Genomic DNA, 26,060 nt, shown 5'->3' on the forward strand with positions numbered 1-26,060 from the left:
TTCACTACTATAAAATAAGTGAGAATTACTTTATAAATTATAACTACATGTAAAAACTTTAGAAAAAAAAAAATAATATATATATATTAAAATTATTTATAATATGAATCAATCATTTAAATAAAATACACTTTAAGTATGGGGGATTTACGCAGTGCATTATATTATCATTTTTGGGATTCAACTGCGTTAAGTAAGTCATTCAAACGTATGACCATGCGTTAAGTAAGTCATTCAAACGTATGACCATTTCCATGAGAGGTAGTCGTAACTGACTAATTTCTCATGATTTTTGAATAGTTCACTTAGCACTCATTGCATCGGGTGATGCTCACAGGGGTGAAGAAGTGGGATTGAAACTAGTGAAATGTGGAGAACGAATCACATAGCATCAATCATCACTTCCGGGGCTTGCACCCGGTAACCAGGACTTCCCAGGAGGTCACCCATCCCAGAACTCCTCTGGCTCAAGCGCGCTTAACTGTGGAGTTTTCCCCACAATCAAGCCCACTTAGCTTGCTACCCCATTTGCAAAACCTTAGCAAGTATTGTGCCTCATGAACCATTCAAGTAGAGATCCCTTGACTCTTTTTGAATTTAAGTATGGGGGATTTACGCAGTGCATTATATTATCATTTTTGGGATTCAACTGCGTTAAGTAAGTCATTCAAACGTATGACCATTTCCATGAGAGGTAGTCGTAACTGACTAATTTCTCATGATTTTTGAATAGTTCACTTAGCACTCATTGCATCGGGTGATGCTCACAGGGGTGAAGAAGTGGGATTGAAACTAGTGAAATGTGGAGAACGAATCACATAGCATCAATCATCACTTCCGGGGCTTGCACCCGGTAACCAGGACTTCCCAAGAGGTCACCCATCCCAGAACTCCTCTGGCTCAAGCGCGCTTAACTGTGGAGTTTTCCCCACAATCAAGCCCACTTAGCTTGCTACCCCATTTGCAAAACCTTAGCAAGTATTGTGCCTCATGAACCATTCAAGTAGAGATCCCTTGACTCTTTTTGAATTTAAGTATGGGGGATTTACGCAGTGCATTATATTATCATTTTTGGGATTCAACTGCGTTAAGTAAGTCATTCAAACGTATGACCATTTCCATGAGAGGTAGTCGTAACTGACTAATTTCTCATGATTTTTGAATAGTTCACTTAGCACTCATTAAAAAGTTATGCACTGCGGTGCATGGTGTAATGGTAGGGGGGATGGCTGTTGCCCCCCCCACCGAGGTTCGAATCCTGCCGAAGGCAGGCGGTTGATGTTGTATTGAGAAACGTGTTGTAAAAAATTGAGATTGATGTAAAAAGGTCCTACCTCAGCATACAAAAAAACAAACTAATTAAAAAGTTATAATTGAATGAACTTTCCCAAAAAAATATTTAAGGGAAAAAAAAAATCAACTAAAATTCTCCCATTTAAAAAAATAACTTATAATTAAGTGGCATAATACAAAAATTTCAAGAAAGAGTTTTCTATTTTTTACTCTTATATATTTGCCCCAATTTTTGTTTTGTTTTGTTTTTAAACTTCCACAGATAAGTACATAAAAACAAAGGAAAATTAAGAATAATACTAAAAAACAAAAAGATACTAGCAAACCATATCTATATATATATATATATATATATTACACACAGGGTAAAGAATCAAGTTAGTGTCCAGACGAAATAACATAGATCCATATTATTGAAGATCCTATTGAGTTGTGAGTTGCTCCGGCACCAAATCTAAAACTCCTTTGTTTTTTGAGATATTTTTTGTATTTTGTTTTAGGTTGATAGGTTTTGCTTCATCCTGTTTACACGCATGGTAAATAATTATACTAATGTCGAGATGAAATAACACAGATTCATATCATCTCAAATCTATTGGGCTGCTCTGGTATAAAAATTGTTTCAAACCGTATATTTTTTTTCACCTGTGCACTTTCCCTGATTTACTTTAAATATGTTTATTAACCCTAGATTTAGAAAATTAATTGGATTATCTATTTTCCCTTCACTCTTCGCATTCTTATTTTTAATTTAAATTATTCTTATCCAGGTGTTGACTTGGTGTACTGCACAGGATGGAGAAAACCAGCTTAGTAGCTCATGTCAGCTATTGTGGTCTCGAGTCACTATAATATTTTTTTTTTCCAAAACATAATTACTCAGGGAGATATAGATTTGTTGGGATGTAGAAATCATCTCTCAGCTAGCAAATTTTAATTATGTTTATTTCTCTAGGCACATGAAATATGATTGATGTTGAATTTCTTAGTTGCAATGAGGCTATCCTGGTCAATGAAACCTTGTGCCCAATTTTACATGGAACCCCTATGACCATCATGGCATGCATAAGATGTATGCATGTTACTTAGGAAATCTTCGTTGTGGTTGCTATATTTACCGTTCACTCTCTTCTGTATTCTCCCTTCTATTTTGCTGGTCATGAACCTTTATCATGTTTTATAGTGTTGTACAAGTACATCTTAATGCATATGATGATGGATATAGAGATCTGAGGCAGTTCCTATTTCCACCTCCATAGCAAAGTTAATGCTATGTCCTTACACCCTCTGACAGCGGCAGATAGCCTCCTTGACGTCATGGGGCCCTTCCATGTTCGACCATGCATCATAGCATGCATCCCTCTCCGGCGATTACAGGGCACCCAGCTCCGGCGACTCTGTCGTCTGCCGTGCTCCTGCCCATCGACCCTGCCCGCCTCCACTTTGGCACATTTATGGCACATTTACGGCATTTACGAATGGTACCAACCATCCTCCAGGCAATTCAAACTCCAAGACAATTCACGCATTGAACTCCGGCGAACAGAGGAGAGGTTACAACCATTGAACTCCGGCGAACAGAGAGGTTACAGAAGGTGATTCAGTGCATGCAGCGCTTCGAGGACGGAGATTTCAAACGCTCTTTCGACCTCTGTCTTGCGCGTATACAGGTATTATCGTATACCCCTGCATACAACCATAATATAGAATTCATGAAACAACTACTGAAAAACGCGGGGCTTTCCCCTTTGCGGTTCTGTGAAAAGGGTTGATACGATGAAAATTATATGTTCAGGGTGTTACAGGTATTGTTGTTTGTGGTTTTATGAATTCCTATCAGATGTATTTCAGATCCCATACAGTCGAACTCTGATAGTCATGAATATAAGCACTCTTGAGTTTAAGTTACAGCAAATTGATAGCCCAGCAAATTGTTTACATAAATATATAAAGACCACAAACAAGCACAACCAAAAGGTGGTAGCATACACACCTCTACGTGTACAAACCAAAATGATGCTTTGTCGGTTCTTGCAAAAATCCAAATACTGTACATCATTATAATGACTATGGTGACTATCATTACCAAAATTAAAGACGTTACTGATGTGAAGCCAAGAATCTTGCATTACCCCGTTTATGCTCTCAATTGTAAATCCAAATATCTATATGCTATATATCATTACAAGTATTCTATTTATTGATACCAAAATTTAAGAGGTAAAAGACATCAATATTAGGATCAGGAATTGCCATTTGCCAAATTCAAGTCATTGATCAACAATGCCTTCAATTCGGCGTCAAAAGTTTTAGCGATTTTCTTCACTTCTCTGGTGACCTCAGCCAACGTATCCATGATTTCCTTCATAATTGGCATCGATGAAACTAGGGGCTTGATAGCGATTGAATTCCTATCAGATGTATACAGCACAGAATTTCAATAACAGAGGCATTTTTACTGAAAGTTTGAAACTATATGCAGCTGGCCATTGGTGATCGAAAATTGCTTTTCGCAAGGTTAGTGCGCATCCTTTTCATCCCTCGAAGCTGTATTTTAAAAAGCCATATGCAACGCGAAGCCCTAGCATTTCCAATAGATTCCCAACGGCATTTCATGTTTTATGAACTCTTCCCTGGTTAATGATCTGTAATTGATTTAGCACAGATTCCAAAACACGTTTCTATTGATTTAAAGATTTAAATATATTTTAAAGATTCAGAGATTACAGCTCGATTTGCTCACTCCGCCAAACTATCTCGTAAAAGATAGCAAATTTATTTTGGAGCAGTAATATATGGCCAAATTTAGATCGCAACTGGACTCACAGTTCCGAATAAATTTTATTTGACTCCTCAAGAATGCGGTGCCATGAAGAATCTTGTTCATCATTCTCACAAGCATCGGTCCTGGTCACGATTAATTATAAGGAGTATTCCCAAGCCAAATGGCTCTGAAAATCTTATTTTGGTTGGAATTTGATTAATAAAAGGTTCAAGTTTCATTGGATTATGAATTTTAAAAAAATTAGGGTTTTGATGAAGTCAGCGATCGCAAAATTTTATGAGGCAATGAAGAACCGTGTTCAGGAATTTTAGTTAGGAAAATCGAAATTTCTTCCTAGTGACGGAAAGTTAAAGTTTTAAAGAATCTTTTTTCTGCATGTTTAATCAAATATCTTGTGACTGAAAGCATTTAAATATCGTAAATGCAATAAGCAAGCATTTAAAGATTCTAAATAGATAGAAGTTTTTACTCGCTCAAATATTTTTATTAATTTATTTTTTCCAACCTGATAAAAAAAGATTTAAATTTTTTAATATAATTATAATTTTGTTACAATTCAAATTTTTCTCCTAATGACTTGTTTTTCTAAAAAATCTGCTTTAGGATCGTAAAAATTTTCAATTAAATGTTTGATTAATAAGTATTTGTGTTTCCTATATCCGCAAAATCTTACAGCAAATCATCTAGCCTCATTTAATTCAATTTTATATTATACAAATGAATTATGAATACTGTAGGTATATTATACGCAGTGGAATCGGTAGATGAATCTGGTGTCATCTGTTTGGATGGAGAAATGGAAAATCATAGTAAAAAAACACAAAACAATTGCATAGTCTAATAAATGTGGAATATTGTTGTTAAGGAATCTGTTTAGTTATTAACACTGTGAGTATATATACACAGTGGAAACAGTAGATAAATTTGATCTAATAAGTATAAATGGAGAAATAAAGAAGTGAGGTACACATGGAAACAGCAGAAGGATCTAATGTCATAGGAAGAAATGCAGAAGTAAAGAAATGAGAGTTGACATTATTTACATTAAATATTAACACTTTAGATATTCATACTAAAATCAGTTGATGAAAGCACTTATAGAGTTTGTCCTTGCCAGATGTGCAACAGTAATGTGCTTAGAATTGCCGGAGGTTTACAAGCCTTGGCTTTCCAAGCTTTTCTTCTCCTGTCTAATTTTAAGTGGAATGATGATGCTGGGATAAGCCGAATAGTTATGGTAATGTTATGAAACCAGCTCAAGAAAAGATAGAAAAGAAAGATCAACGCCTTAGAATTCAGCCTCTTCGAGGGGGCAACCTCCTTTACATTACATAAATGAACAATTCTTGGATGATACAAATGAAAAACCTCCTTTCTATATATAGGAGTCTAAGGAGTCACAATATAATCCAGCCGACCTAACAATAATAATATAAAGCACAAAAATAACAATAGAGGGATTCTATGGGGCACAATATAACAATATGGGGGTAATAGGGGCACAACAATATAAATAAGGGGTATAACTACAATAGTAATGGGGTAATCACTAGTATTATAGGGACCCAACATGCCCCTCTCCTTCAAAAAAGTGTTGTCCTCAACGCTTGAGTAGTTCTGGATACTTCTGCATAAAATTCTCATCCTCCCATGTGGAATCTTCAGCGGATAAGTTCTTCCACTTGATAAGATACTCTGAAATTGATCGATTTCGTAGCTGTCGAGTTCTTGTTTCTGTGACTGCTTCCGGTTCCAATATAATTTTTCCTTCCTCGTCAAGTTCTGGCAATATTGTTTGAATTGGGAGCTTGTCACCTATAACCTTCTTTAAACATGAAACATGGAAAACTGGGTGCAATCGAGAAGCTGCAGGAAGCTCCAATTTGTATGCCATAGTACCAATCTTTTGCAACACCTTGTACGGACCATAATACTTTGGTGATAATTTATTATCCTTCTTAGCTTGCTTTAGGGACATTTGCTTATATGGTTGTAGCCGTAGGAATACCCAATCACCTACATCAAAACTTCTTTCACTGCGATGTTGATCTGCCTGTTGTTTCATTCTATTTTGTGCCAACACGAGGTTATCCTTTAAGAGTTGGAGGACTTGTTGTTGATGTTCGATGTGATGTTCCACTGCCTGAACCTTAGAATTTTCTCTTAAATATGATGTGATGGATGGTGGTTGATACCCATAAAGTGCCATAAATGGGGTCATTTTTGTTGCTGTATGGAAGGAAGTGTTATACCACCATTCAGCCAGAGGCAACCATTTGACCCATTGTGTCTGTTTATCAGATACAAAGCAACGAAGATATCCTTCCAAACATTTGTTTACTATCTCAGTTTGCCCATCAGATTGAGGATGATAAGATGAGCTATGAGCTAACTGAGTACCAAGACAAGAAAATAATTCTGTCCAAAAATTTCCAGTGAAAATGGGATCTCTGTCACTTACAATAATCTTTGGGTTTCCATGTAGCTTTTGAACTGTTTCCATAAATGCAGTAGAAACTGTACTGGCTTTAAATGGATGTGATAATGCACAAAAGTGTGCATACTTGGTAAGTCTGTCAACTACCACCATGATGACACTCTTTCCCTCAGACTTGGGTAAACCTGTGATAAAATCCATTGAAACCTCCTCCCAACGTTGGCTTGGAATGGATAAAGGTTGTAATAGACCCGGTGTCTTAATTGTTTCAACTTTATTTTGTTGGCAAACCAAACATTCCGCCACAAACTTTTGAATATCTGATTTAAGGCCATCCCAAAAAAATTCCTTCTTAACCCTGTGGTAAGTTTTTAAAAATCCTGAGTGCCCTCCTAAGGGAGAAGTGTGCAATTCCATAAGAATCTTTTGTTTTAGCTGGGAATTCTTACAGAGGTATAAGCGATCTTTGTACCATAACGAATCATTTTTCCAGCTAAATGTATCAGAAGTACTGGAATCTTGTTGTAGCTTTCGAATAAGTGCCCACACTTCTTCGTCATTCTTCCATTCCTCCCTTGCTTCGTTTATCCAATCTGGTTGGATAATAGAAATGGCACACAACAATGCTTCCACATCCTCATCCTTTCTTGAGAGTGCATCTGCCACCACATTTTGCTTCCCTTTTTTGTAGATGATTTCAAAGTCATAACCCAACATCTTTGTGACCCACTTTTGTTGCTCTTCAGAGGATAATCTTTGTTCTAAAAAGTATTTAAGGCTATCATGATCCGTTTTTACCTTGAAGTGTCTTCCCATTAGGTAGGGTCGCCATTTCTTAAGTGCATGGAGTATTGCCAACATTTCCTTCTCATAAATAGCTTTGCTTAAAAACTTTCCCTTGATTGGACGACTTTCAAAAGCAATGGGTCTTTCATCTTGCATTAGAACAGCACCAATTCCATTTCCTGAAGCATCACATTCCACAATAAAGGTTTTTGTGAAGTCCGGTGTAGCTAAGACCGGTGCTTGGCACATTGCCTCTTTAAGATGTTCAAAGGCCTTTGTTGCTTCCGGAGTCCATGAAAATGAATCTTTCTTCAATAATGTTGTTAGAGGTGCTGCTATTCTCCCATAATTCTTAACAAACTTGCGATAATACCCTGTCAACCCAAGAAATCCTCGCAGATGCTTTATGGATGTGGGGATTTTCCATTCCTTAATGGCTTTAATTTTGCTAGGGTCTACCTTAACTCCTTCATGAGATACAATATGACCCAAATATTCCACCTCCTGGACTCCAAAGAAACATTTGGATCTTTTTGCATATAATTGTTTCTCCTCCAATAGTTGTAGCACCCTGTCAACATGTTCAACATGATCCTTCCAAGACTTGCTGTAGATTAGTATATCATCAAAAAATACTAACACAAATTTTCTAAGGAATGGTTTGAAAATTGAATTCATCAAACCTTGAAATGTTGAAGGTGCATTGGTAAGGCCAAAAGGCATGACCAAAAATTCATAATGACCCTCATGAGTTCTAAATGCCGTTTTCGGAATGTCTTCAATCTTCATTCTGATTTGATGATATCCCGAACGAAGATCCAACTTGGTGAAGTAAATTGATCCATGCAATTCATCCAGTAATTCATCAATGACAGGAATGGGGAACTTATCTTTAATAGTGAGCTTGTTGAGCTCCCTATAATCTGGACACATGCGCCATGATCCATCCTTCTTGTGCACCAATACTACTGGAGCTGAGAAAGAACTTTGACTCGGTTGAATTATACCAGCCTCTAGCATTTCTGCAACCATACGTTCAATTTCACTTTTTTGGACATAGGGATATCTGTACGGCCTGATGTTTGGAGGAACACTTCCTGGAATCAGATGAATAGCATGATCATGATCACGCATAGGTGGGAGACCTTTGGGAGTCTCAAATACCTTGGAATGATTGTCCAGGACTTTTTGGAGATCTGGAGAAATAGATGATTCCAATGTGGAAACATCTAGCGAACATAATTGTGCAATTACACCTCTTTGCTCCTTTTTTAGAAGCTTTGTCATACCATTAGAGCTGATTATCTTTCCTGGTTTCCCTGCAATACCCCTTAATTCAACTTCCTTTCCTTCCACAGAAAATTTGATGAAAAGTTCTTGAAAATTAAAAGCTATTGTACCCAAGGATTGTAGCCATTGGACTCCTAGTACAACATCAGCACCTCCCATTGGAATGGAAAGCATTGGGCTAGTCAATACATATTCTCCCATGGATAGCTTGATATTATGGCACTTTCCAGAGCAATTTATTGTTCCTCCATTTGCAATCATCACTTGACACTCTGGTGCTGGATATAGGAAGCAATTCAATTCTTTTGCTACCCTACAATGAATAAAATTGTGGGTGCTTCCTGAATCAATCAACACTATTACCTTTTTCTTCTTGATTTGTCCTTCTATCTTGATGGTTTGAGGAGTGGTAATTCCCGCCAATGCATTACAAGATATGGTCGGATTTATTTGTTCTTCATCTAGGCTTTGTTCCTGGAATATATCCTCTTCTTTTGACCTTTCTTGCTCCTTTTCTTCTTCCTCTTCACAATCTATGTAGAATAATTTCTTCTCAGCACACTTATGACCTTTTGTGTATTTGCTATCACAATTGTAACAAAGCCCTTTTGCTCTTTTTTCTTCCAATTGTTGTGGTGTCAACCTTGTAGGTTGTGGAAGACTATGGGCAACACTTCCGTCTTTATAGTTGTGAGTGGTATGCTTCCTAGTTGCCATAATTTTGCTTTCCATTTTTCTTGCTAACCTGAATGCCTTCTCTAATGAATCAGGTTCCCAAAGGCGAACATCATGTTGGATATTATCCTTTAAAGACCCTATGAACACATCAATCCTATGCTCCTCTGGAATATCTTTTACCCTTATGTTCAATTTTTGGAACTCCTCAATGTGCTCCATTATTGAACCCTTTTGTTTGAGACTTATCAATTGGCTAAAAAAAGTGTTGCTTTTTGTATCCTCATAATGTGCTATCAATTCTTCCGTAAAAATTGCCCAAGTGATAAATTGTTTACGAGAACAAAGCCATTGATACCATACAAACTGATTTGGTTCCAAATATAAAGTTGCCATACGTACCTTTTGTGTGTTTTGCACATTATTGAGATCGAAGAATTGCTCCATCTGTAATATCCATGTGGCGGGATCCTTGCCATCAAACTTCCTCATATCGATTTTTGGAATATGGTGAGTCTTCGATCCAACATTAGAGTCTATGGAATCATGATTAACATTTCTTTTGTTCTCATCATGAGTTTCCTTTACTACCTTTTCACCATTAGTAAGTATTTCTTGTAGAAAATTTGTCAAATCTGTCTTCAAATCTGCCATGTCTGTCTTCAAATCTGTCTTCAAATCTGCCATGTTTGTCTTCAAATCTGTCTTCAAATCATCCATCTTAGCTTCCATGCCCTTCATCTTAGATTCCACACCATTTATCTTAGATTCCACGCCATTTATCTTAGCTTCTGTTAGCTTTTGTGAGCGTGACATATGTTGCACTTGTTCTTGTAATTTTGATATATCATGTAGCATTTCTTCCTCTTCTTCATGAGTCATGCTAGAGCTTTCAGGTTCCTTACTAGGTGTTTGCATTTTCTTTCCTCGGGGCATCAGTTACCGATAATAATGCTTTACTATGCCCTTTGAATTCCGTTAAACCAAGCTTACACAAAAATTAAAAAAAAACTACACACCTTTTTTCACTTTATAGAAGCCTGATATTGAATCTGATGTATCTCTGTAATTTCAGATCATCCAGTTCTGAAATTGCAACCTGTAGTAGCCTTCTGCGTCCTCTTTCCAATGCCACAAGTCTGAGCCAAATTGGATTCTCCAAGGAAGAGTTATGTGAAATCTCCCACAGTGACTTGCTTTTAGACTGGTTCAGTAGAGCGAACTTGTACGACGTGCCACGAGTCACTGTTTCAACCTTTGAATCTGAAAAACACATACAAGAAACTACAGTCCGTCCTCTTTCTGTACCTTTTTACGAAATTTCAATCCGATCCTCAGAGAGAAAGTTATGACGATTTTCCCCAGGTCACCTGTTTTGAATGTAATTCAGGAGTCTGCAAAAAGACCAACTTCCTCAGATCATATCTCCGAAAATATCGCGCGAAAAGCTCTGAAATTCGGACCCAAGGTTCAGCGCCAATTCTTCTCAAATGGGTTTTTTTTGCGACTTCTGAAACGTCACAGAAAAAAAGTTATAGCGAAAATGCCACGATGACCTGTTTGGAGCAGCGAAACCCTAGAATCCAAAGCTCTGATACCAAATGTTATGAAACCAGCTCAAGAAAAGATAGAAAAGATAGATCAACGCCTTAGAATTCAGCCTCTTCGAGGGGGCAACCTCCTTTACATTACATAAATGAACAATTCTTGGATGATACAAATGAAAATACCTCCTTTCTATATATAGGAGTCTAAGGAGTCACAATATAATCCAGCCGACCTAACAATAATATTATAAAGCACAAAAATAACAATAGAGGGATTCTATGGGGCACAATATAACAATATGGGGGTAATAGGGGCACAACAATATAAATAAGGGGTATAACTACAATAGTAATGGGGTAATCACTAGTATTATAGGGACCCAACAGGTAACCACAAAAAAAATAGATATGAATATTGATTTTTACTTTAATGTGTTTTTATGATGTTTTTAACAACATTGTTGTTTACACATTCATTTATAAGGAAGTAAGAAAATGGAGGAAATTAGACATGAATGGGAGGTAACTATCAAAGGCACCAAGCAAGTGTTCACTTGTCTTGTTGGTGGCTGTGCGGGGAATTTGAGTCGATCTAAGCTATCTGGCCTTAATCATCATCGCGCTACCACCCACAATCTCCCACCAATTCCTCCACGTCAAAGAGGTCGAGTAAGAGATGCAAATGCTACATGGGCGGTCAAATCAACAAGTGCAGTTAAAAGGCAAAATGCCAAAATACAATATGATTTAGATGCAAGGCTATGTTGTGCACGACAACAAGCATATAAAAGATTTGTCAATGAAGAAATTCTTTCAGTTGTAAGTATTTATTAGTATTTATTTGTATATGATTTTTTATTAATATTGTCAATGAAGAAATTCTTTCAGCTGTAAGTATTTATTAGTATTTATCTGTATATGTTTTCTATTAATATTAATTTATTGTTGTGGACTAAATTCATTGAAACTTGTTTTCACAGTCAGTTGTTACATTTGATCAGCTTAATGATACTTCAAAGTAAAGGATTTGTGAAAAAATTCAACGTTGGGATCAGAGTCTACCTCGTAGACGCATGGAGACAATGAAGCGCATAGATATTGCTTTAAAAGAGAAAGCAAGCACTGAGGTTCCCGATGATGTGGGGGAAGAAGGATTAGATGAGCACAACCATATATTAAACTTTGATGAAACTAATCAGGACAATGACAACACAGTTGAGTCCATTTTTTTGCATATATTAATTTTTTAGACATTTTAACATTAAATAATATTTATATTTATTATAATTGTATACTAATTTCTCATTGTTATTGATATGCATAGCCTAATCAAAAAAATTCTCCAAATTCAAGCCACCAACCATTACGACGCTCACCTAGATTTCAAGGTTTTCAAGGGGTTACTGGGCCAGTAAGTTTTTAATCCATATAACCTATTCCACTAAAAACATTAATATATAAATTGTTATGTTTTACCATAATGATGGGATAAGAAATGGATGTTTTGTATTATGTATCGTTATCTTTGATTTTTTTTTTTATTGTGTGTGTGTGTGTTATTTCTTATTTATGGTGCAGGTGTTCCCTTTGGAACCATCATAATCAATGAAAACCCCTTGTCGAAGCCTTAAGAAGAATGGAAATGAAATGGTTCAAATGCTACAACCATCTTCACGTCCAATGTCACAATGCAAGGTAAGATTATATTTATTTATACTCTTATAATTTTATCATATTTTTACATTTAATTCTTTTTGAGTCACATACTTATATCTATGTATAATCTAATGTTCAGAGTAATGAATATACATCTCCTAAAACACCTTTGCACATGTATGATGGTGGACATGATACTCAGCAAAAATCACATTCTCCTCAACCATTGCGGCATTCACCTAGACTTCAAGATAAATTAAGAGAGGTAAGTTATGTACTACATATCTTAGCTCATAATAACATTGACATATTTTTTTATGACTAGTTAATGCATTTTCTTTTCATATTCGTTACATGTTCACCATATTCTCATTATATCTATATAGATTTTGATATTTATTGATAGCTAGTCAATGAATTGTCTTTTCATATTCGTTACATGGTCAGCATATTTTCATTATATCTATGTGGATTTTGATATTTATTGATAATGTTTTAATTTCCACAGAAAACAAAAAAGATAAATGTTGATGCTATGGTTAAAAGGACCAAAATCACGCCAAAGGACTTGAAAGCACGTGGGTTCAAGTCACGCAAACAATACATAGAGCATATATGCTCAACTACCATTGCTCTCACTAAACCCACTAGGTTTGCTACTTTGAAGGCTAAACATTCCAGCAAGTTTAAATGACTTAGGCTACAATAATATAACTTTAACCATTGTTTTGTCTATAAAGGAGCTACAAGGACAGTTTCAATATATGTAACCTCTGTATTCTTTAGACTTTTCAATACATCATTTTTTTTTTCCAAAAGTTGTTTCCAGGTGCTAAGTATGTCTTTAAAGTGCCAACATCATAAAGATTTTAAATACATTTGCATGATATTCCTCTGAAGTACTGCCCTTCACTAGCTACGTTTGCCCTTATCTGTCCAACTTTATCCTAGCTGCTATCGCATCAATCCAAGAAATAGTGAATCCGTGACTTTAAAGGTGAAATAATGCACACAAATATATACAAAGGAATAAAAACAGGATAATATATTCCTGAATGATTCAGTGCTCAGTCTCCTGGCATCCTTATCAAAGCATAATTAACAAAATCTAATGTTATTAATTATTAATGCAGTAAACCGCTCCAAGACGTCATTATCTCCATATGTGACCGCATTTCTGAGCACCCATTTCAATCATCCCTCTCCTCACGTAGATAGTTTCTGGTTATGTTAATAGGTGTGATAGGTCTTCATAATTTTAGTTTTAAAAAAGGAAAATAATAATGTTGTAGATTTCAACTATATATCTGTTAATTTTTAGTGGTTTATATGTGACCGCATTTTTGAGCACCCATTTCAATCATCCCTCTCCTCACGTAGATAGTTTCTGGTTATGTTAATAGGTGTGATAGGTCTTCATAATTTTAGTTTTAAAAAAGGAAAATAATAATGTTGTAGATTTCAACTATATATCTATTAATTTTTAGTGGTTTATCTTAGAATAAGTTTTTCCAGAATTTTCATTCTTTAAAGAAAAATTATGAATGTTATAGATTTCAACGATATTTCTGTTCACATTAATCTAGTTATATGAATAGGTGTAGTTTAATCTAGTTATATGAATAGGTGTGATTTATTTCTACTTTAAATTTTTAGTGTTTTATTTGGTTTATTTTAGAATACATCTTTCAAAATTTTTATTTTTTAAAGAAAAAATATAAATACTTCATAAAGGTGTTGCAAATTTCAATCTTATCTTTCTTTTTCTTTTCTTTTTTCCCTTTTTTTTTCGTAGTTGGTTTTAGTGCAATTTTTTGGATTTTCTAGTGTGAAATCCGGTGGAAAAATCTAAGGTGAAATCTTGATTTGTGCTATTTAAACTATTTTTTTTCATCACCCTGGAAAACCCCTAGGGCACTTCGTTTGCACAAGATTACCCATCTAGCTTGTGATTTCAATAAATTTCTGCTAGATTTTAGAGAAATTTGACGGAAAAAACCCTAGGGCACTTCTATTGCACAGGATTAACCATGAAGCTTGTGATTTCAATAAATTCCTCCTAGATTTTAGAGACATTTGATTAGAAAAACCCACCATAAAAGCTTCCAAAAAGTAGCACTAAAGACAACTCTCTTTTTTCTACCGAAAATAGACCATTTTTTTTAGTTATTCAAGTAAAAATAATAATAAAAAATACATACTATATCATTTATATAGCTCAGTGATGCAACCGATAAGGAAAAAACATATAGCTATCAAATGGCAAAAAACTTCTATACATATAATTTTTGGTTATGTCAATAGGTGTGGTTTATTTCAGAGTAATTTCTAGTTATGTGAGTAAGTATTATTTATCTCAGAATCAACATTTCAAAATTTAGATTTAAATAATGTTTTGTTTCAAATTTAATACATAATTTATTCAAAAAATATTAAATATTAATTTTAAAATGTTTTAATAAAATTAGTTTATTTATATTATATTTTTAAATAATAAATTTAGGTAAAAGTTTTACTAAATATATTTTTGTTGGTGCTTATTCATGTTAATATCAACTATGCTCTTTGGTACATATATGACATTTAAAATTAGCCTACATTTCTATTTTCTTTCTTTTTCTTTTAAAAAGTTCTTAATAGTGTCACCTTGGAATTCAAACCATGCTAACTCTAAGCATGTACACAGGTCACATCAATTAACAAAACTCACTATCGTTTGAAGTGCATCAAATAGTCATATATGAAATGTGCATAAATTTACTATGCTCTTTGGTACATTAACACCTCGATGTAAGGGCGATAATGAACTTTAATACAATCCAAACTCATGTATATTCGATTCCGTATATTATAATAATGACAATTATCTAAAGCATTTTGTGTATCTGTCATCTATTTACATATGCACTTTTCACCAATTTTAACAAAATTGAAATCAAATACTTTAGTTAAGATTAAGGTAAATTTGATAATTGTGAAAACTTAATTATTATCAAATGTAAGTTTACAACAATTTCAGTTTAGATTTAAATAATGTTTTGTTTCAAATTTAATACATAATTTATTCAAAAAATATTAAATATTAATTTTAAAATGTTTTAGTAAAATTAGTTTATTTATATTATATTTTTAAATAATAAATTTAGGTAAAAGTTTTACTAAATATATTTTTGTTGGTGCTTATTCATGTTAATATCAACTATGCTCTTTGGTACATATATGACATTTAAAATTAGCCTACATTTCTATTTTCTTTCTTTTTCTTTTAAAAAGTTCTTAATAGTGTCACCTTGGAATTCAAACCATGCTAACTCTAAGTATGTACACAGGTCACATCAATTAACAAAACTCACTACCTTTCGAAGTGCTTCAATTAGTCATATATGAAATGTGCATAAATTTACTATGCTCTTTGGTACATTAACACCTCGATGTAGGGCGATAATGAATTTTAATACAATCCAAACTCATGTATATTCGATTCCGTATATTATAATAATGACAATTATCTAAAGCATTTTGTGTATCTGTCATCTATTTACATATGCACTTTTCACCAATTTTAACAAAATTGAAATCAAATACTTTAGTTAAGATTAAGGTAAATTTGATCATTGTGAAAACTTAATTATTATCAAATGTAAGTTTACAACAATTTCAATTTAGATTTAAATAATGTTTTGTTTCAAATTTAATACATAATTTATTCAAAAAATATTAAATATTAATTTTAAAATGTTTTAGTAAAATTAGTTTATTTATATTATATTTTTAAATAATAAATTTAGGTTACAGTTTTACTAAATATATTTTTGTTGGTGCTTATTCATGTTAATATCAACTATGCTCCTTGGTACATATATGACATTTAAAATTAGCCTACATTTCTATTTTCTTTCTTTTTCTTTTAAAAAGTTCTTAATAGTGTCACCTTGGAATTCAAACCATGCTAACTCTAAGCATGTACACAAGTCACATCAATTAACAAAACTCACTACCTTTCGAAGTGCTTCAATTAGTCATATATGAAATGTGCATAAATTTACTATGCTCTTTGGTATATTAACACCTCGATGTAGGGCGATAATGAACTTTAATATAATCCAAACTCATGTATATTCGATTCCGTATATTATAATAATGACAATTATCTAAAGCATTTTGTGTATCTGTCATCTATTTACATATGCACTTTTCACCAATTTTAACAAAATTGAAATCAAATACTTTAGTTAAGATTAAGGTAAATTTGATAATTGTGAAAACTTAATTATTATGAAATGTAAGTTTACAACAATTTCAATTTAGATTTAAATAATGTTTTGTTTCAAATTTAATACATAATTTATTCAAAAAATATTAAATATTAATTTTTAAATGTTTTAGTAAAATTAGTTTATTTATATTATATTTTTAAATAATAAATTTAGGTAAAAGTTTTACTAAATATATTTTTGTTGGTGCTTATTCATGTTAATATCAACAATTTTTTTTTAATAAATTATTTTCAATGTGTTAAATAGAGTTATATTAATGTAGATTGTTCTATGGTATGTTGTAAAGGTTTCAAAAAATTTGGCCAATGTTATATATGAAAGATATCATCATAGCCATGTATTACCCTCCTATGTGCACTAAGGTAGGTTAAGTTATTTTATAAAATAATATTTATTGTACTTTCAATATAATAAGTGGGGCACCATGGTAGGGTTTAAAAAGATATATCGCGTTGAACTTTTCATTTTAAATTGTATATAATGCACCACACACATACAAGCACCGATGCTTTATATTCTAGTATGAGCACTTCTTTGTCATGTGTTATTGAATTGTTATATTTCATTATTCCTTCTATTCCATAATATATTTGATTTATTTTTAGAATTTTGGCAAACATATAAATCTATAGTTTTCATCTACATAGATACCATATATTGATAGTTGTTTTAACTGGCTAAACATTTAAAATTAGCATACATTTCTATTTTCTTTCTTTTTCTTTTAAAAAGTTCTTGATAGTGTCACCTTGGAATTCAAACGATGCTAACTCTAAGCATGTACACAGGTCACATCAATTAACAAAACTCACTATCGTTTGAAGTGCATCAAATAGTCATATATGAAATGTGCATAAATTTACTATGCTCTTTGGTACATTAACAAATGGATGGGAGCACTTATTGCAATACTCCCATATGATAATGTGTATCACACATCTTTGATAACTACACTAAGTGAATGAGAAGTGCATATTGATGGACATGGGATAATTAGGGTATAACACAGTAGGTGTTGCTACTTTACTAGAGAAACACACCACCATCCCATTTTTTTCTTTTTGTAAGTCATGTAATGCATTGTCATGTAATAGTAGCACCTCTTTTAGTGTTACTATGGATGGCTAAGTGTGTCATTAATGGTGCTTCTCATTCACATAGATACATTGAAGAACTAACAAACAACATTAAAATGAAAGTTAGCATATATATATATATATATAACAAACAAATCAAAATACAAAGAAACTTTTCTTGGGAAAGTCCGGGGTGGTTGACAGAGAATGATCCCTAGTTTATCAGGGTCAAGTTAATGACAAAGAAAATAAGAAGACTCATTACTCAACTTTTAAGATTAATTTATTATGCCAAAGATATAAATAATGGACAGGGAAGAATACCTTTCACCAATTAGTTGGTCCCTTGGTTGGATTTGTAATTGTATAGATAAAGTCTTGCATGCTCCAAACTTCTATAGAGATATGCTCAAAATCTTCCGTATATGCACGTCGTTCATGTATCTGCATCGTATATGCACAGATTCCATATACAGAAATTGTGCATATACGGAAACTGGGCATATACGGAAGATATGCGCATATCTTCCGTATATGCCCAATTTCCATATATGCGCATATCCTCCGTATATACACAATTTCCGTATATGTCCAATTTCCATATACAGGAATTGCGCATATACGGAAACTGTGCATATACGAAAGATGTGCGCATATACGGAAATTGGGCATATACGGAAGATATGCGCATGTCTTCTGTATATGCCTAACTTTCCTGTATGTGCACATCTTCCGTATATGCACGTCGTTCATGTATCTGCATTGCATATGCGCATATTCCATATACAGGAATTGCACATATACAAAAATTGTGCATATACGGAAGATATGCGCATGTCTTCCGTATATGCCTAACTTTCCTGTATGTGCACATCTTCCGTATATGCACATCGTTCATGTATCTGCATCGCAGATGTGCAGATTCCATATACAGGAATTGCGCATATACGGAAACTGTGCATATACGGAAGATGTGCGCATATACGGAAATTGGGCATATATGGAAGATATGCGCATGTCTTCCGTATATGCCTAACTTTCCTGTATGTGCACATCTGCCGCATTTCTTCCATATATACACAATTTCCGTATATGCCCAATTTCCGTATACAGGAATTGCGCATATACGGAAACTGTGCATATACGGAAGTTGTGCGCATATACGGAAGATATGCGCATGTCTTCCGTATATGCCTAACTTTTCTGTATGTGCACATCTTCCGTATATGCACGTCGTTCATGTATCTGCATCGCAAATGCGCATATTCCATATACAGGAATTGCGCATATACGTAAACTATACATATACGGAAGATGTGTGCATATACGGAAGATATGTGCATGTATGTTGTATATGCCTAACTTTCTTATATGTGCACATCTTCCGTATATGCATTTCGTTCATGTATCTGCATTGCAGATGCACAGATTCCATATACAGGAATTGCGCATATACGGAAACTGTGCATATACGGAAGATATGCGCATGTCTTCCGTATATGCCTAACTTTCCTGTATGTGCACATCTTCCGTATATGCATGTCGTTCATGTATCTGCATCGCGGATGCGCAGATTCCATATACAAAAATTGTGCATATACGGAAACTAGGCATATATGGAAGATATGCGCATATCTTCCGTATATGTCCAATTTCCGTATATGCGCATATCCTCCGTATATACACAATTTCCATATATGCCCAATTTCCGTATACAGGAATTGCTCATATACGAAAACTGTGCATATACGGAAATTGGGCATATACGGAAGATATGCACATGTCTTCCGTATATGCCTAACTTTCCTGTATGTGCACATCTTCCGTATATGCACGTCGTTCATGTATCTGCATCGCAGATGCGCATATTCCATATACAGATGTGAATTGCGCATATACGGAAACTGTGCATATACGGAAAATGTGCGCATATACGAAATATATGTGCATGTCTTCCGTATATGCCTAACTTTCCTATATGTGCACATCTTCCATATATGCATTTCGTTCATTTATCTGCATTGCAGATGCACAAATTCCATATACGGAAACTGTGCATATACGGAAATTGGGCATATACGGAAGATTTGCGCATGTCTTCCGTATATGCCTAACTTTACTGTATGTGCACATCTTCCGTATATGCATGTCGTTCATGTATCTGCATCGCAGATGCGCAGATTCCATATACAGAAATTGTACATATACGGAAAATGAGCATATACGGAAGATATGCGCATATCTTCCGTATATGCCCAATTTCTGTATATGCGCATATCCTCCATATATACACAATTTCCGATTATGCCCAATTTCCGTATACAGGAATTGTGCATATACGGAAACTGTGCATATACGGAAGATATGCGCATGTCTTCCGTATATGCCTAACTTTCATGTATGTGCACATCTTATGTATATGCACGTCGTTCATGTATCTGCATCGCAGATGCGCATATTCCATATACAGGAATTGCGCATATACAAAAACTGTGCATATACGGAAGATGTGCGCATATACGGAAGATATGTGCATGTCTTCCGTATATGCCAAACTTTCCTATATGTGCACATCTTCCGTATATGCATTTCGTTCATGTATCTGCATCGCAGATGTGCAGATTCCATATATAGGAACTGCGCATATACGGGAACTGTGCATATACGGAAGATGTGCACATATACGAAAATTGGGCATATACGGAAGATATGCGCATGTCTTCCGTATATGCCTAACTTTACTGTATGTGCACATCTTCCGTATATGCATGTCGTTCATGTATCTGCATCGCAGATGTGCAGATTCCATATACAGAAATTGTGCATATACGGAAACTGGGCATATACGGAAGATATGCGCATATCTTCCGTATATGCCCAATTTCCGTATATGCGCATATCCTCCGTATATACACAATTTCCGTATATGCCCAATTTCCGTATACAGGAATTGCGCATATACGGAAACTGTGCATATACGGAAGTTGTGCGCATATACGGAAGATATGTGCATGTCTTCCGTATATGCACATCGTTCATGTATCTGTATCGCAGATGCGCAGATTCCATATACAGGAATTGCGCATATACGGAAACTATGCATATACGGAAGATGTGCGCATATACGGAAATTGGGCATATACGGAAGATATGCGCATGTCTTCTGTATATGCCTAACTTTCCTGTATGTGCACATCTTCCGTATATGCATGTCGTTCATGTATCTGCATCGCAGATGCGCAGATTCCATATACAGAAATTGTGCATATACGGAAACTGTGCATATACGGAAGATATGCGCATATCTTCCGTATATGCACATATCCTCCGTATATACACAATTTCCGTATATGCCCAATTTCCGTATACAGGAATTGCGCATATACGGAAACTGTGCATATACGGAAGCTGTGTGCATATACGGAAATTGGGCATATACGGAAGATATGCGCATGTCTTCCGTATATGCCTAACTTTCCTGTATGTGCACATCTTCCGTATATGCATGTCGTTCATGTATCTGCATCGCAGATGCGCAGATTCCATATACAGGAATTGTGCATATACGGAAACTGCGCATATACGAAAGATGTGCGCATATACGGAAATTGGGCATATACGGAAGATATGCGCATGTCTTCTGTATATGCCTAACTTTCCTGCATGTGCACATCTTCCGTATATGCATGTCATTCATGTATCTGCATCGCAGATGTGCATATTCCATATACAGAAATTGTGCATATACGGAAACTAGGCATATACGGAAGATATGCGCATATCTTCCATATATGTCTAATTTCCGTATATGCGCATATCCTTCGTATATACACAATTATACGGAAACTGTGCATATATGGAAGCTGTGCACATATACGGAAATTGGGCATATACGGAAGATATGCGCATGTCTTCCGTATATGCCTAACTTTCCTGTATGTACACATTTTCCGTATACGCACGTCGTTCATGTATCTGCATCGCAGATGCGCAGATTCCATATACAGGAATTGCGCATATACAGAAGATGCGCGCATATACAGAAGATATGTGCATGTCTTTCGTATATACCTAACTTCCCTGTATGTGCACATCTTTCGTATATGCACGTTGTTCATGTATCTGCATCGCAGATGCGCAGATTCCATATACAGGAATTGCGCATATACGGAAACTGTGCATATACGGAAGATGTGCGCATATACGGAAGATATGCGCATGTCTTCCGTATATGCCTAACTTTCTTGTATGTGCACATCTTCCGTATATGCACTTCGTTCATGTATCCGCATCGCAAATGCGCATATTCCATATACATGAATTGCGCATATACGGAAACTGTGCATATACGGAAGATATGCGCATGTCTTCCGTATATGCCTAACTTTCCTGTATGTGCACATCTTCCGTATATGCACGTCGTTCATGTATCTGCATCGCAGATGCGCAGATTCCATATACAGGAATTGCACATATACAGAAACTGTGCATATACGGAAGATGTGCGCATATACGGAAATTGGGCATATACGGAAGATATGTGCATGTCTTTCGTATATGCCTAACTTTCTTGTATGTGCACATCTTCCGTATATGCATGTCGTTCATGTATCTGCATCGCAGATGCGCAGATTTCATATACAGAAATTGTGCATATACGAAAGATGTGCGCACATCTTCCGTATATGCACATATCCTCCGTATATACACAATTTCCGTATACAGGAATTGTGCATATACGGAAACTGTGCATATACGGAAGTTGTGTGCATATACGGAAGATATGCACATGTCTTCCGTATATGCCTAACTTTCTTGTATGTGCACATCTTCCGTATATGCATGTCGTTCATATATCTGCATCGCAGATGCGCAGATTCCATATACAGGAATTGCGCATATACGGAAATTGTGCATATACGGAAGATGTGCGCATATACGGAAATTGGACATATACGGAAGATATGTGCATGTCTTTCGTATAAGCCTAACTTTCCTGTATGTGCACATCTTCCGTATATGCATGTCGTTCATGTATCTGCATCGCAGGTGCGCAAATTCCATATACAGAAATTGTGCATATACGGAAACTGGGAATATACGGAAGATATGCGCATATCTTCCGTATATGCCCTATTTCCGTATATGCGCATATCCTCCGTATATACACAATTTCCGTATACAGGAATTGCGCATATACGAAAACTGTGCATATAGGAAGCTGTGCGCATATACGGAAATTGGGCATATACGGAAGATATGTGCATGTCTTCCGTATATGCCTAACTTTTCTGTATGTGCACATCTTCCGTATATGCACGTCGTTCATGTATCTGCATCGCAGATGCGCATATTCCATATATAGGAATTGCGCATATACGGAAACTGTGCATATACGGAAGATATGCACATGTCTTCCGTATATGCCTAACTTTCTTGTATGTGCACATCTTCCGTATATGCACGTCGTTCATGTATCTGCATCGCAAATGTGCAAATTCCATATACAGGAATTGCGCATATACGGAAACTGTGCATATACGGAAGATGTACGCATATATGGAAATTGAGCATATACGGAAGATATGCGTATGTCTTCCGTATATGCCTAACTTTCCTATATGTGCACATCTTCCGTATATGCATGTCGTTCATGTATCTGCATCGCAGATGCGTAGATTCCGTATACAGAAATTGTGCATATACGGAAACTGGGCATATACGGAAGATATGCGCATATCTTCCATATATGCCCAATTTCCGTATATGCGCATATCCTCCGTATATACACAATTTCCGTATATGCCCAATTTCCGTATACAGGAATTGCGCATATACGGAAACTGTGCATATACGGAAGTTGTGCGCATATACGGAAATTGGGCATATACAGAAGATATGCGCATGTCTTCCGTATATGCCTAACTTTCCTGTATGTGCACATCTTCCGTATATGCACGTCGTTCATGTATGTGCACATCTTCCGTATATGCACGTCATTCATGTATCTCCAGAATCATCTTCCGTATATGCACGTCGTTCATGTATCTTCCGTATATGCACAATTTTTGTATATGGAATTATTTTAAAAATTGGCATTTTGAAAACCAATATCACTACTTTGAAAATCCAAATTTACACTTCAAAACAGCTAATATTAACATTTAAAATAAAAACTCACAATGTTTTACTTTAGATTTTACTTATTATTTCAAATTTAATAAAATTAAAGTTTTAAAATTAATAATTATTTTTGAAATCAAAATTCACAACTTCATAATTAAATTTTGGAAATTAATAAATATTTTTAAATCAAAATTCACAACTTTATAATTACCATGGACACTTTTGGAATTGATAGTGAAATTCACTATTTTTTAATTTAAATTAACAACTTTGAAATCAAAATTTATATTTTTGAAACCAAAACATAACACTTAACGCTTTAGAAATCAAAATTCACAGTTTGGAGGTTTGAAATTAATGGAATTCACATTTTTGGATTCCAAATACATACTTTTATCCATCGATATTTTCACTCTCATAAATCAACATTTCACTTTAAAATATTAACCATTTCAAAATTTAAATTTACAACTTTTAACTTTATACTTTCTTACTATTTCAATTGTACTTTTATTTTGGTAATCTTAATATTCCCTCTTCTCCAATCACACCCTTAACCCCATAAAACAAAAAGAAATCAATAAAGGTTAAAGAGGTTAAATAACAAGTACATGTTTATTAAATGGGTTGATTCTCACAAGTAAAATATATGGAATATGAACATAAACTATAAACTATAATTCATATGTAAAGAAATAAATGAATATTCTAGGGCTGAGGATGTGAAAATATATTTAAGCTTTCATATTTTTTTCGATATATATTTTGTTTATACTTAAGAGTCGTTGTTGTATGGTAGCTTATGATAAAAATATCTACGGTTACATATTTGTTAAGAGACTTGGTAAGAATATTTTTAAAGTGATATTGGATTGTAATGTGTGGTTATTGTTTTTTATCTAGTATCAAGTTTGAAAGGCATGTGTATTTTTAGACAGATTAATCTTGAGGTGCGAGGTATAAGTCTTAAGATTACATTTTAAACATCAAATAAGATATAAATATAAAAGTAACTTAACTTATAAACTTGATAATTTGTAAATAATAAAAACAAAATCCGTTACAACTATTCATCAAAAGTAATGTAACATTGATAGAATACAACATTGCATCCACATAAGGATTTAAAATTCAATGAAGATGTTGTCATAAACACAAATATAAATTTATGTATTTTTATTCAAAATAGGTCCAACTATACATGTTTCTTTTTTACAAAATAGAACTTCATTTCCAACATAAATAATGGAATCTCATGCCCATAAATGACATAATGGAAAAACAACATCATGATCGATCTAAAGTATGGGTCTATAAGTCACCCTCGTCCCTCTTGGCACTCCCAGGTGGATTTCCAAATTGATATCTCTGCAAAAAATTACAATAATCAATTAGTTGTAAAAATTGAAAGGCATATAATCAATTTCATTAATTCATGATGATATTTTGATCAAATACTCATTCTCACCGTGAGGATTTGAGGCAATGGAGAAGACAACCCTTCCTGGGTAGATGGCGAAGCACTTGGTGACGGATATAGGCATGGTTCAGGGGCGTTGGATAAAGGCATGGTGGATGTGAAATAGGGAAAAGGTAGTGGGTGTGGGCGACGATACACCCCCACCGGTTGTACGATAGTGGGAATCACTGTAGGCCGGGGGATTAACCTAGGGGGGGAATTGGAATGTTAAGGGTGGACGATTGAAAAATGAGAATGGTGGATGATTGAAGGGTAGGGGTGAGCATTGGGAAGGTATTACAGAGGTGGTTATAGGCATGGAAGAATTTATGGAGGAAAAAGGTGGTGGGTGTGGGCGATGATACATCCTAATTGGTTCAACAATAGGGGGGAGCACCCTTGGGGAGGATATTGGGGTGTTAATGGCTGAAGCAGTGTTCCCAATGCTGGATCTTTTTTCAATAGCATCTTCATCAAATAAACGAATTTGACAATTTGGAATGTTGTGAGATGTGGGTCCCTCAGCTGTAACAATAAAAAAAGTTCATATAGTCATGCAAATGTGTTGAACATGCTAATATATCGCATTTAACGTAAAACAATGCATAACATGAAATTTCCATACCAATATTGGGTATAATAGAATCTTGCAT

General features: G+C 34.8%; 1 protein-coding gene across 1 annotated transcript; it reads left to right on the plus strand.

Moving 5' to 3' along the window:
- The first annotated feature begins 11,300 nt into the window (after nt 1–11,300).
- On the plus strand, nt 11,301–12,021 carry LOC149145675 (uncharacterized). Its single transcript, XM_089447594.1, has 2 exons — nt 11,301–11,632; nt 11,794–12,021. Exons 1-2 carry the CDS (start codon nt 11,309–11,311, stop codon nt 11,833–11,835), a joined length of 366 nt encoding a protein of 121 aa, XP_089303720.1. The 5' UTR covers nt 11,301–11,308; the 3' UTR covers nt 11,836–12,021.
- Nucleotides 12,022–26,060: the final 14,039 nt, after the last annotated feature.

The sequence above is a fragment of the Pinus tabuliformis genome, chromosome X (genome assembly GCF_031772625.1).
Source record: "Pinus tabuliformis cultivar Carrire ecotype Pingquan chromosome X, CPIR1, whole genome shotgun sequence".
Taxonomy (NCBI): domain Eukaryota; kingdom Viridiplantae; phylum Streptophyta; class Pinopsida; order Pinales; family Pinaceae; genus Pinus; species Pinus tabuliformis.

What these genes read in the sequence shown, in the direction of transcription:
- LOC149145675 (XM_089447594.1), top strand. Translation starts at nt 11,309, where the DNA reads ATGGAGGAAATTAGACATGAATGGGAGGTAACTATCAAAGGCACCAAG. An exon ending in ATGAAGAAATTCTTTCAGTT is followed by an intron (nt 11,633 to 11,793) that starts GTAAGTATTTAT and finishes TTGTTTTCACAG; the next exon opens with TCAGTTGTTACATTTGATCA.